The sequence below is a fragment of the Dendropsophus ebraccatus genome, chromosome 1 (genome assembly GCF_027789765.1).
Source record: "Dendropsophus ebraccatus isolate aDenEbr1 chromosome 1, aDenEbr1.pat, whole genome shotgun sequence".
In the NCBI taxonomy this organism is placed as follows: Eukaryota; Metazoa; Chordata; class Amphibia; order Anura; family Hylidae; genus Dendropsophus; species Dendropsophus ebraccatus.
Genome location: NC_091454.1, coordinates 9,603,623 through 9,617,681, shown reverse-complemented (window position 1 = coordinate 9,617,681; position 14,059 = coordinate 9,603,623). Strand labels below are relative to the sequence as shown.

Here is a 14,059-nt window from a genome sequence, read left to right as displayed (position 1 = left end):
CACTGGACTCCTTAACAGAAAATAGTCAGGGATTTCTATCCATATTTATAAGTTATACTGAATCTTTTTCACAGAAAGTTATATATCAATCCGCTCAGCTCTTCCTCCTCTATAACATGATGGCGATAGATTAGGTAACACTGTCTCGGTGACAGAATCCCTTTAATTTTTTTCAGGCTTCCAGGAGAGCTATCAGAGCAGTATAAGTCATGAACCGCAATGTGATCCCCTCCCGAAACGTGTTTTTGCTTTTCAGATCTCTCAATTTCTATAGACCGTGCCAGCTCAGCTACAAGAGTCCCAGTCCAATTTAGGTTCCCGTTTGGAGCATTTCAGTTCTGGCCACTTCTCTTGATCTTCAGATGTTTTATGTGAGATCTGAGGACTTTCATGGTTACACACTTTGCACTATGATCCTCCAAGTGTGTGGCGGCGGGGACAATGGAAGGGTGTGAGTGGGGTGGGGTCGGGGGGGGCTTATAATTATCGGTATCAGGTATGTTGTTTGTACTTTATCCAAAACCGCGGCTTTTATCTGCAGCCAAATCATCCGTCAGCTCGGAGCACACCGCCACCCAGACACAGCAACTACAATGCATGGCACTGGATACCCCCCAGGGGGCGCCAACCATCTTACCATAATAACCTCTCATCCAGGGTTGATGATACTCGTTTTTGTTTTTCTACTTTCTAACAGTCTTGTTTCATGCAGGACTGCTCAGCAAGGGGGCACATAAAGTGGCAGTAAAAAAAAAGTAAGTGAACCCTATGGAAGTACCTGGATTTTTACCCCGATTACCAGCACCATGGGGTCTGATTATCACAATTATAGTCAAACACAATAAAAGGGAACACAGGCATAAAGAGTTGTACCAGTCTTTTATGGAGTAAACATCCACAGGGTAAAGAGAAATAAAAATCGCACAAAACCAGGAATTTTTGACCGATTATTCTGTTTATAGCTTTTCTTGGGTGCTTATCCTTTTGGATAGGGCGAAGGAAAGGACACAATCTTTGGGTTCAGGTTGCCCACTTTTAAGGTGCCCATACGTGCTATACAAAAGTCACCTTGCTGCCGTCGGCAGGCTTTCCCATCAATCTCTCTCTCATTATCAGGGCTGCCCTGTAGGGGTGTGCGAACGCACAGGGCTCATCTCATCATCAATCAAAAGAAGGCACCAGCACCTGGTGAACCCCGGCAAGCACTTAGAGTTAAATAGGGTGCCCTGATTGACATTGGTGATTAAATGGAGACTGGGTGGGTGGGCTGATACTATATAGGGGCTGCTGGGGAAGGGATACTAAATGGGGCGGCAGGGGGGTCTGTTATTAAATGGGGTCTGCAGGAGGGGGCTTTTACTAAATGCTGGCTGCATGGGGATCTGATGCTGCATGGGGGAACTGATTTAATATGGGGGCTGCAGAGGGGGGCTGATTCTATATGGGAGGCAGAACTAATACTATATGTGTGCTGCAGGGTAACTGAAACTATATAGGGGCTACAGGGGGGAGGGAACTAATACTATATGGGGGCTGCAGGGTAACTGATACTATATAGGGGCTACAGGGGGAAGGGAACTAATACTATATGGGGCCTGCAGGGTAACTGATACTATATAGGGGCTACAGGGGGGAGGGAACTAATACTATATGGGGGCTGCAGGGTAACTGATACTATATAGGGGCTACAGGGAGTTGGGAACTAATACTATATGGGGGCTACTGGGGGGGCAGTTAATTGATACCATATGTGGCCATCACAGAATGGGGGGTGGCTGATAATATATGGGTCTGCAAGAAAGAAAATTCTGCAGAGGGCACCATCTACCCTAAGGTTGGCCCTGCTCATCATCTTCCTGCACTGTGGATGTTTACTTGTACTCAGTAAAGTAAGTGAATGGTACAACCGCTTGTTCTTTATTTGTTTTGTTACATTGTGATTGTCTATCATTTCAGTAGGTCACACTCAGAATGCACTTTATTAGTACTCAATGCAGAAATCTGGGGGAATTCCACTTACTCTTACCCCCTGCACTGTGGATGTTTACTACTCCTACCACATTATAATAATCAATGAATTCCAAAGGGTTCACTTACTTTCCCATGCAACTGTAGGCTGCGTATAAACGAGTGCACTTGCCCTTTAAGACCGTCTTTTGCTATCTGTCATCGTTCTCTCAGACTCTCTTGGTGAATAGACTATTTACACATGGCCGATAGTAACCGGAGACGGCATCGCGGCCTGGCTTTCGTTACATTGTGTTACATAATATCTAACACGATTAGTTTATTCGCCCGTCGAGCTCGTCTTGGCGGCAGCTGTAGAAAATATGGATTGTTATTGTGTCGTCTCTTGACCCCAATTACAGAAATTAATGAGGTTTAATAGGTATAAAGTATGCGGGCCAACCTATAGCGATTAGGGATGGCGGTATACGGAGGAAACATCTGGCGGGCTGTAAACATGACTTATGTATGTAATTATCCCGACTGATTAATATGCGTGAGCAGGACGATTCATTACCAGACGGGAGATAGCGGCTATTCGCTTCTTTTTGTTTCCTTCCACAAGGACAAAGATTCTGGAGAATTATTTAAAGGGATTTTCCATCTTCTACCATCATATCTTTGTCTGTGCTGAGTGAAACCAGCACAGTGAAATCCTTAATAACCTTAGCTGTATTGGGGGTCATAGTGAAGTCATGGTTGAGTTATGGTGGAGTAGGATCATGATGGAGAAGGAGCATGGTGAAGTGGGCTTGTGGTGGTGAAGGGTAATGGTAAAATAGAGTCAAGATGGAGTGGAGGGTAATGTGAAGTAGGGGTCGTGGTGGGGTTGGAGTATAGTGAAGTGGGTTCATGATGGAGGAGAGTCATAGTGGCGTGGGTAGAGATGATTCACATTTAGGTTTGTCCAAACCCAAACTCTTGGCCTTTGATTACCGGTGGCTGAAGAAGTTGGATGAAGCCTTAGGGAGTCCTGGAAAACATGTCTAAGGGCTGAACCTAACTTCTTCATCCCTGCGGTAATCAAATGCGAGAGTTTCGGTTCGGACTAACCCGAACATACTCGGAAGTTTACTTATCTCTACATGTGGGAACATGGTGAATGATGGTCATGATGATGTTAGGCCATGTTGGAGTGGAGTCAAGGCGGAGATCATAGTTAATCATTGACATGGTAGAGTGGGGTTCAAGAGTAGGGTCATGGCGGATTGAGGTAGTGAAGTACTTCTTGGCAGGGTGGGATCAGATGGATTGAAATCATGGTACAACTGGGTAACATTGTAAAGAAGAGTCATGGTGAAGCGGGGTAATGGAGTAGAGTCATTGTGCTGTAACATCCTGGAGTAGATCATGGTGGAATGGGGTGTAGGTGGATTGGGATCATGAAGATGTTACATCATGGTGGAGTGGGATCAAAGTAAATCAGCATCACGGTGGAGTAGGATCATGGCGTAGGGTCGTGGTGGAATGGGGTCATGAAGATGTTACATCTTGGTGGAGTGGGATTGTAGCGTAGGGTCATAGTCAAGTGCGATCATGATGAATTGAAATCATGGTACAGTGGGGTCTTGGTTTAGGAGGTCATGGTGGAGTAGGGTCATGGTAAATAAGAGTCATGGTGAAGTGGGTTAATGGAGTAGAGCCATGGTGGTGTAACATCCTCGAGTAGATCATGCTGGAATAGGGTCTAAGTGGATTGGGATTATGAAGAAGTTACATCATGGTGGAGTGGGATCAAAGTAAATCAGCATCATGGTGGAGTAGGATCATGGCGTAGGGTCGTGGTGGAATGGCATCATGGAGTGGGGTCATGATGAATTGAAATCATGGTACGATGGGGTCTTTGTGAAAGAGGGTACTGGTGGGGTCATGGTAAATAAAAGTAATGGTGAAGTGGGGTCATGGAGTATAATCAAGGTGGAATGGGGTCTTGGGGCTGTTGACAGAAGGCCATGATGAAGGTTGTTCGGGATGGAATGTGGAGCTGTAGTGTAGTTGGGAAATGGTGGAATGGAGTCATGGTGAAGAGGGGGCATTGTGGAGGAAGGTCATGGTTGATTGGGATCATAATAAAGGTGCGTCATGTTGGAATGTAAAGTGAGGTTGCAGTGTAGGTGAAACATGGTGGAATGGGCTCATAGTGAGGAAGGGACATTGTGGTAGAAGGTCATGGTGAAGTAGGTGCATGATAAAGGTGGAACGGGGTCATAGTAAAGTGGGGTCGTAGTGTAGATAGGACATGGTGGAATGGAATCATGGTGAAGAGGGGGCATTGTGGGGGAAGGTAATGGTGGACTGGAGTCATGATGAAGGTGGATCATACTGTAATGGAGTCATAGTGAGCAAGGGACATCGTGATGAAAGGTCATGGTGGAGTGCGGTCATGATGAAGGTGGGTCATGGTGGAAGGGGGTGTCATATTGAAAAAGGGGCATCTTGGTGAAAGGTCATGATGAAGGTGGGTAATGGTGGAATTGAGTCATAGTGAGCAAGAACCTTCATGATGGAAGGTCATGTGGAGTGGGGTCATGATGAAGTTTGGTCATGGGGAAGGGAGTCATAGTGAGCAAGGAACTTCATGATGGAAGGTCATGGTGGAGTAGGGTCATGATGAAGGTGGGTCATGGTGGAACAGGGTCATAGTAAAGTGGGGTCGTAGTGTAGATGGGACATGATGGAATGGAATCATGATGAAGAGGGGTCATAGTGAGCAAGGAACTTCATGATGGTAGGTCATGGTGGAGTGGGGTCATGGTGGAAGGGGGTCATGGTGAGGAAGGGGCATTTTGGTGAAAGGTCATGTTGAAGGTGGGTCATGGTGGAATGGGGTTACAGTGCTGGAGGGTTATGGAACTGATAGAGCAGGTTACTTGGTGTCAGACAATAGGAGCCCACATCTTCAGCAATGCCCATGGAGCAGTTTTGCACCTATACGTATACGCGCCATCGTACAGTAACAGAGGAGGCAGGATCCAGGGATTTGATAGAAATATAAAGGATTTGTTTAATGTTTAGGATAAAATATACTGCAAAACACAAACATTTTAGAGCAGAAGCCAATATACAATCACAGAATATACAGTTCATAAATAACATGACACAAATCGCCAAAACGCGTCTACAATGGGCCACACCTATCGTTTTGTGATTCCCATAGGATGCAGATGGTCACAGCTGGCAGCGGTGGTCCTGCACCCATCCACCAGCCGATCCGAATCTGTGCTGTACATGGCATGGTGGGGGAGGGGTGATTAGTACAAATATCGGCAGATGGTAAAACTACAAGTCCCAGCATAGACTGAAGATCCCTAATAGATGAGATCACGTTGTATCTGATCGGATGCCTGTCCTCGCTCCACGCTATTGCTAAGTGATCTCAAGGGCCGGTACTGTTTGCTGTACCCATTATCTGGCACTGTCAAGTAGAGAGTCACTTTTCCAGGTAAATTTTATTGACTTTGAATGCCCCCCTCCTCCTCCTCTACCCGCGTAGCTAGAAGAATCCAACCGTGAAGGACGACCATATGGATGGTTTTTTCCAATAAACATAAAGGATGATGTGATGGAAGGATTTAAAGGGGAACGCCACATTTTAGAGGGATGTACCGATCTTGAGTATTGATCATATGACTGCAGTCAAACGTAAACTGCCTGATCACGTGACTGCAGTTCAACGTAAACTGCCTGATCACATGACTGCAGTTCAACGTAAACTGCCTGATCACATGACTGCAGTTCAACGTAAACTGCCTGATCACATGACTGCAGTTCAACGTAAACTGCCTGATCACATGACTGCAGTTCAACGTAAACTGCCTGATCACATGACTGCAGTTCAACGTAAACTGCCTAATCACATGACTGTCAACAGTTTAAGCTAAACTGATTAATCACATCTGTCACTTGGTTTATGCTGCCTTAATTGAGAGCAACATAAACGGAATGAACATAAACATGAACAGATTGGTGTATTACATCATTCTATTCAGCTGTTCTCCTAATATGCAGGAGAATAGGATTTTTGCCACACCCCTCCCCCGCCCTCCAGCTGCTGATTGACAGGTTACTGCCTATACACAGCATGGGTTTTCTACTTCTCATGAATGTTCAGGACTACTGGGCTCATGCACATAATGGAGAGGACTACTTATTGTCCATGTTATCTCAGAACCAGCTGCACAGAACAATTAACTAATCCATCATTCTGTACAGTTTATCTGTCACTATTTTTGCTATCCTTATATAGGACACTATAAACCTGATTAACTGCTATGTGACATGACTACCAGTAGACCGTAGTCTGTTTCCAAGGGCAACCAATAGTATTTTTTATTTTAGTTTCCCTTTGGTTTATATTAGAGAAAAAGAACATGACATAGCTCAGACATAGCTTAGGTTGTGTTCACACATTGCGGTAAAATTTTAAAAACTATAGCCGAAACTGCAGTGTGTGTGAACAGAGCCTTAGGTTTAAATTGATCTTTAGTCATCCTCTGGCCATGAGTTGTTGTGGGAATGCTGGGAGTTGTAGTTTGACTCTCTAAATTGCTTCCAGGGCTACAAAGCAGAGTTTATGGAAATGCAAATCAACAAAAAAGGGGAAAAAAAACACATAAAACACACTGCTCCGTATCAGAAACCAAGAATATTTTCTGCAAATATAAAAAGCATATTCATATAAAATATCCTTATCCGTGATATAATGTAGCAAACCTGTAAATAGCATAAAAAAACTACTCCCTAAATGGAATGGAGTGAAGATATATTTTAAAAAAATCCTCTACAAATGATAAATAGGAGAAAACAAAATAATATAAACAGGAAATATGTTACGTCACACAATCTCGCTAAAACTTTAGTCACCCATTTTGTCAGAAATGGAAAAAAAAAATAAAAAAAATATCCAGAACTTATATTAAGAGATCTACATATAATGCATCTATAAAAAATCCAGTAAAAAAAAAAAAAAAAAAGTAGATATAATTTAGGGTCACGTCAAGGCACCGCATCAGTGCAGGTTTCGATAATACTCTAAAAAATTAAATTAAAAAAAAAGTTTAAAAAAAATATTTATTTTTTTTTTAAGAAAAAAAACCTTAAAATTTAATTTGAATAAAACTGATCACATGTTCATTAAGGATATCCTTAAATCTTGGTAGTGTGTCAGAGGACGGACTGTGAGAACCTGCAGGTTGAGCCCTCTATAGCTAGGGCGCAGCAGAGAGAGTGTTTTATTGACTAAGTCAAAAATAAGAGCGCCTCTACAGGCTTGGAGGTGCAACTGCATATAATTAATTTGACAATTCCTAACATTTTATAAGAAACATATTGGCTCCAAGCTTGGCTTCATACATTTCCGCTATAAAGGTAATTTTTTTGGCAAAAAATAAAAAATAAAATCATCCAAGTATTATATATATCTCCAGGCCACAAGAGGGCACTGCTTTTAAATCTATGGTAACCTTCATAGTCATCTAAAATAGCTTATTTGTAATTTTTTTTTTTTTTTTTTTATGCATAGCTCTGCCCAGACCCGCAAGGCATTACACACAGACAACTACTACCATCATCCTAACCTACCTCTGAGCATAGTAAGTCCCACAAATAGGATGTGAGGGTGACCTGGTCCAACATTTTTTTCTTTTTTTTATATCATTCACATTAAAATATCAACAAAAAAAACCCCACTTCCCTGCTTTATACTTCTTGCCCCCAAAAAATCCACTTAGAGAGCAAATCTAATATTTTTTTTATCTAAAACAGCACCTCTTGTGGCGGGAGGGTGAACTGCAAAAAAAAAAAAAAAAAATCCACAGCACTAGAAAAGTATGAATCCCCCCACAAGACTCTGGTGTAAATGGGTGATTGAAAAAATTATAAAAATAAAAGAGTGATTAAAAATATACTTTCAGTATGATGGTAAAGACTTATGTGTTCCAAGTGCTAATTTTTAGCAAGAAATCAGGCACCAATTTCATTGCCGTATATATTTCAGGGTTACTGTCCTTTTACAGTTTGTGGGCCGCAGGGTCGGCCGAGCGAGCGGGTGGGCTCAGGGGTCCGTAGTGTTGATTACGGATTTGTCTGGTGGAGTCCATCCTCTGGACCAGCTGCAGTAACCTTCCTTCTGCTTGATGCAGACGTAATTCTTGGATTGGTAGCCGGGGGTGCCGAAGTTGGAGAGAAGATCCGTCCACAGGCACTCGCTCTTTGATGTGATGAAGCATGGGAGGTAATAGCAAGGCTTGATCTGTAATAGAGGAGGAAGAACCCTCATCAGAACTTGTATGTCTCTTTAAATCTATTGTGGGCGGGGCCTAAACAAATCTGTGCAGCCTGAAGAAGGAGTCTACTGTATAGCAAGAAAAGAGCAATTTCTAGGGGCCACGGATTATATTATGCTATAAAGAAGGACCTCCTCACCTTGCAGTTACATCCCTGGTGGTAGCGGTGATTGAGTCCTTTGCGCTGGGCGAGAGTCAGCTTATCCCACTTCTCGATCAGGTTACACAGGCCGGTATATACCTTCCCCTCGTATACACGCCCTGGGAAGAAGAAGATAGATAGACTGTGTTATATAACATATATACTCAAGTTCAAACAACATATCTATATAATACCGCCATATAGTGCCTACATACGGTGTACACATAACAGTGCCCATATAATAGCAAATGGAAGTTTTTAAGTAACAGAATACATTATGGTATGGTAAACATATAATACCATCATACCGTGAGTAGATAGTAGATCTATATAGTGTACATATTATACTAGTGCCTACTTAGTAGTGCCATATGATGAACATATAATAGAAGATAGATAGTAGTGCTCTATAGTACCCAGATAATACCATTTTAAATTTGCCTAGGTGAAAGTGAACCTATAATAGTGCCATACAGTAGATAAATAGTAGCGCTATATAGCACCCATATTATACCAGTGCCTATGTATAGGTACCAATGTAGTGACACAGTGTGGTGTAATGCAACCAATGAATGCCTATTTAGTAGTGCCATATGGTGAACATAATAGAGCCATACTTTAGGTAGATCCTATAGGGCAGGGGTCCTCAACTGGCGGACCGCTGAGGTAACGAGTACTCATAGCTACTGTGCAGGAGCAGCACTGACAGAGAGGGAGCCATTGGCTCCCTCCCTGTCAGTCACTCTTGTGGCCGCAGTAGTCACAAGAGGCCACTCTCTGTCCTGTATCGAGTTTCGAGTGACATCACTGGAGCGCCGGCGCCAGGACAAGAGGATAGCAGCCTCTTGTGACCGCTGCAGTGCGGCCACAAGAGGGGAAGAGAAGAAGAGACGTCCGGACCCAGGTGAGTATAAGTGTTTTTTTTTATGTTATATACTATATGGGAGGGGGAGCACAGGGGGCTGTATAACTGGGGGAGCACACAGCAGGAGTGCTATATACTACTGGGGGAACACAGTGGTACTATATACTACTGGGGGAGCACACAGCAGGGGTGCTATATACTACTGGGGAGCACAAAGAGGGGGTCTATATACTACTGGGGGAGCACACGGGGGAGCTATATGGGAGAGGGAGTACACAGGGGTCTATACACTACTGGGGTGCACAAAGCGGGGGGCCTATGTAATACTGGGGGAGCACACAGGGGGGCTATATACTACTGGGGGAGCGCACAGGGGGGCTATATACTACTGGGAGAGCGCACAGGGGGGACTATATACTACTGGGGAGCGCACAGGGGGGCTATATACTACTGGGGAGCACACAGGGGGGCTATATACTACTGGGGGAGCACACAGGGGGGCTATACTACTGGGGGAGCGCAACACGTTTACTAATGATGTTCAACTCGGACCTTCACCTGACAATAGACCCCAGTATGTGGACCCTCACAAAAAGTTGTTGAGTACCCCTGACCTATAGGGTGTTCCTATGTGTTCCCTACAGCTGCCTGTACGTTGTTCCAGCTATTACATGTGTGCCCCCCTCCTCCCCACAATGATAACACTGCCTCATTGTGCAATGTTTGGGGAGGACCCTGAAAATATTTTCGTTATCGTTTTCACCGGCTTGATATGGACAGGGTGGATGGAATTTATGGGGATCTTCCCTCGGCAGTACTGATGTGGGCTGGGAACAGCGCCCCCTACTGGTGTTAGCTTGGCTGGGGAAGCATAGCGCCAAAGCTGTTGCTGCAAGATGGCATCCATGGTGTTTAGATTGGCAGTGACATATGTGAAAACGATAAAAAAGAGGCGGCTTTCCAGCAGCTGCCTGACACCATCCCCATAGTAGACGGCATACGGCCATAAAGCACCCACCTGTGATGAGATACTGATACTTGTTGACCTCCAGCTTGACCCCACACAGGCTCTCGGAGGACTCTGTGTAGATATACTGGACGTGAGGCATCTTCTTAAAGCCACGGTACATCTGCAGAGAATCAGGGAACACAAGGAGTCAATATATTCTGCTGAACAATGCCAAGAACAGGGGGAAAATGTACAAATCTACACAATGAACTATAAATATGTGCTCCATATTGTCTGGATGCTTTCCATCTATGAAACAAGCCAGGGACTGTGCGCAGGGACGTATGGGAATATTTACAGCAGGAGAGGATGGATAGGGGAAGATGGAGCCCTGGGCTGCAAGCACATAGCATCTCCCACCATGCCTGTCCTTTTTATACAATATAATACTGCCATATGGGGCTGAGATAATACTGTCATATAGGGCCGGGATAATACTTTCATATAGGGGTGAGATAATACTGCCATATAGGGCTGACATTATACTGCCATATAGGGCTGAGATTATACTGTCATATAGAGCTGAGATAATACTACCAAATAGGGGTGAAATAATACTGTCATATATGGCTGAGATAATACTGCCATATAGGGGTCAGAAAATACTGCCATATAGGGCTGAGATTATACTGTCATATAGAGCTAAGATAATACTACCAAATAGGGGTGAAATAATACTGTCATATATGGCTGAGATAATACTGATATATAGGGGTGAGATTATACTGATATATAGGGGTGAGATAATACTGTCATATAGGGGTAAGATAATACTGCCATATCTGGGTGAGATAATACTGCCATATCGGGGTGAGATAATACTGCCATATCGGGGTGAGATAATACAGTCATATAGGGGTCAGATAATACTGCCATATAGATTTGAGATAATACTGATATATAGGGGTGAGATAATACTTTCATATAGGGGTGAGATAATACTGTCATATAGGGCTGAGATAATACTGTCATATAGGGCTGAGATAATACTTTCATATAGGGGTGAGATAATACTGTTATATAAAGGGTGAGATAATACTACAATATAGGGGTGAGATAATACTACCATATATATATATATATATATATATATATATATATATATATGTGAGATAATACTGTCATATAGGGCTGAGATAATGCTGCCATATAGGGCTGAGATAATACTGCCATATCAGGGTGAGATAATACTGCCATATAGGGGTCAGATAATACTGCCATATAGGGGTCAGATAATACTTCCATATAGATTTGAGATAATACTACCACATAGGCATGAGATAATACTACCATATAGGGATGAGATAATACTGCCATATAGATGTGAGATAATACTGATATATAGGGGTTAGATAATACTGCTGTATAGGGCTGAGATAATACTAACAAATAGGGGTGAGATAATACTGTCATATAGGAGTCAGATAATACTGCCATATAGGGGTGAGATAATACTGCCATATAGGGGTGAGATAATACTGATATATAGGGGTGAGATAATACTGATATATAGGGGTCAGATAATACTGTCATATAGCAGTGAGACAATACTGCCATATAGGGGTGAGATAATACTGATATAAAGAGCTAAGATAATACTACCATATAGGGGTGAAATAATAATATTGCAATATAGCAGTCAGAAAATACTACCATATAGGGGTGAGATTATACTGATATATAGGGATGACATAATACTATCATATAGCAGTCAGATAATACTACAATATATGGGTGAGAAAATACTACAATATAGGGGTGAGATAATACTGCTGTATAGGGGTGAGATAATACTGTTATATAGGGGTGAGATAATACTGTTATATTGAGCTATGGTTACACTGCCATTTGGGCTGAGAAATTACAGCTTTATATAATAGATATATACAGCTTCACATAATATTTCTGTATAGTGTAAAGTGCAAACTGCAATATCCATCACTCTTAATACCGCCAGATACTGCCTAGGAAATACCGCTGTATATAGTCCATATAATATCAGTTCCTAAATAGTGCTGCCTGCACAACCTGCATAATATTTTACCATATGCAACCAATGTAATACCACCATATACTGGCCAGATAACACTACTATATACAGCCCCCATAATACCACTATATAGCGACAAGATAATGCTTCCATATACAGCCCACATACTACCACCATATTATGCCCACATAACCCTGCCATGTATAGACCCATAACACCACTATATAGTAATATGGTAGATCGGAGCGGGTAGTGTTGGAGATAGTGATGTAGAGATATGGCGCCACATCCTTTCTTCGACCCTCAGATCTTCGTCCGCTTTCACAACCCGGTCCTGTTTATCGGTCTCGGTTTATTGGGTGCCTGACAGGCTAATAGGTCCCAGATTTCCCCTTATCAGGCCCAGATGGCTCGCTGGGTGGACGACTTTTATTAGTGGCCAACGGTGACTTCAGACGAGAACATTGGTCGGCGGCCAAGTCCAGAGCTCCTGGAGCTGCCACTTTACGACTGTGCAGAGTCCACACCGCTTACATCATTGGCCTTAATAATCGTGATGCAACTTCTCTCGTATAAAATGTGAGTTATAGGAAGGACCTCCAAAGTACCAGTAACATCCCCCACACTGCCCAGTCCTCACCCTCTTATGGAGATAGACCACCATACACGATCAGCTCCTGGGGCGAGATCAGCCTCCTCTCTCGATACACCACCACCCGTCTCTTTAGGTTGGTGAGACATCTGCATAGCCTGGGACCTTCTTTGCTTTCTTGGTCCAAGACTGTTTCGCTTCTGGCCATTCAGTCCTTCTGATTGATGAGACATCTGGTTACTCTGAGAGTCCATGTGCTCTTCTTGTGTGTATGATGAACAATATACCCACACTACTTGTCCATGAGATATCTGCACATCGTGGGACCTTCTTAGTAACCAATAAACACCATCCTTTTATTCCGTTCACTGAGGCATGTCCATGTCCTGAGAACTTCTTTACACCACTGGTACTTGAATGATGTTGGTCTGCTCATCCTGGGACCTTCTTAGTGACAACCCAACCTTGTTTCTTCTGGCCACTGAGACATCCTTCTGTCCCGAGACCTCTTGAACACCAGTAATGACTAGCATCCTTCTATTTGGTTGATGAGACATCTGCTCATCTTGAGACCTTCTAAGTGACCACTGATCACATTTCCTTCTGGTTACAATAAGACATCTTCCTGTTCTGAGACCTCTGGTACATGATAAACTCCATGTTCCCGTGTTGTCTGGTGAGACATCTGCTCTTTGCTTCTTGGCAGGTGCTTAAGTGGAGACATTATTCGTCTTTTAGTTCGTATGGAATTAGGTCCCGAGACCTTTCTCTTAGATAGGAGACATTTGCTCATCCTTGGACCTTCTTAGCTTTATTAGTGCTAGTGACCAATAAACACCATCCTTCTCTTATGGTCTTCACGTTTGACCTTTTGGTTGTTGAGACATGCTTACTCTGAGAGGTCCTATATCATTGTAGAGACATATCCTCATCCTGGAACCTACTTAGCTTTATTGGTGCTTGACCAATAAACACCACCTCTCTCTTCTGGTCACTCTTTTGAAGACTTCTTCGTGCCCTAAGACCTTCTTCACCACTGATATATGTGTCATTAACTCCATCATCCCATTATGGTTGATGAGACCTTTGCTAATGTTTCTTTGCAGGTGTGTGAGTGTCCCTGCTTATCCAGGGACCTTCTCTTCTTTGATGGTCTATGAACTAGTGACC

At 43.2% G+C, this 14,059-nt stretch overlaps 2 protein-coding genes across 7 annotated transcripts in view; one reads left to right on the top strand and one right to left on the bottom strand.

The window, feature by feature from the left end:
• Positions 1-14,059, top strand: part of SYN3 (synapsin III) — a 174,245-nt gene that overhangs the window by 91,090 nt on the left and 69,096 nt on the right. The window lies entirely within an intron of this gene.
• TIMP3 (TIMP metallopeptidase inhibitor 3) overlaps positions 4,987-14,059 on the bottom strand; it is a 32,452-nt gene continuing 23,379 nt past the window's right edge. The window contains exons 3-5 of the mRNA XM_069966760.1: positions 10,317-10,428; positions 8,431-8,552; positions 4,987-8,257 (exon numbers count right to left, since the gene is read on the bottom strand). Of these exons, the coding sequence (XP_069822861.1) occupies positions 8,060-8,257; positions 8,431-8,552; positions 10,317-10,428 (432 nt within the window). The 3' untranslated portion in view covers positions 4,987-8,059. The remainder of the gene's footprint in view (positions 8,258-8,430; positions 8,553-10,316; positions 10,429-14,059) is intronic.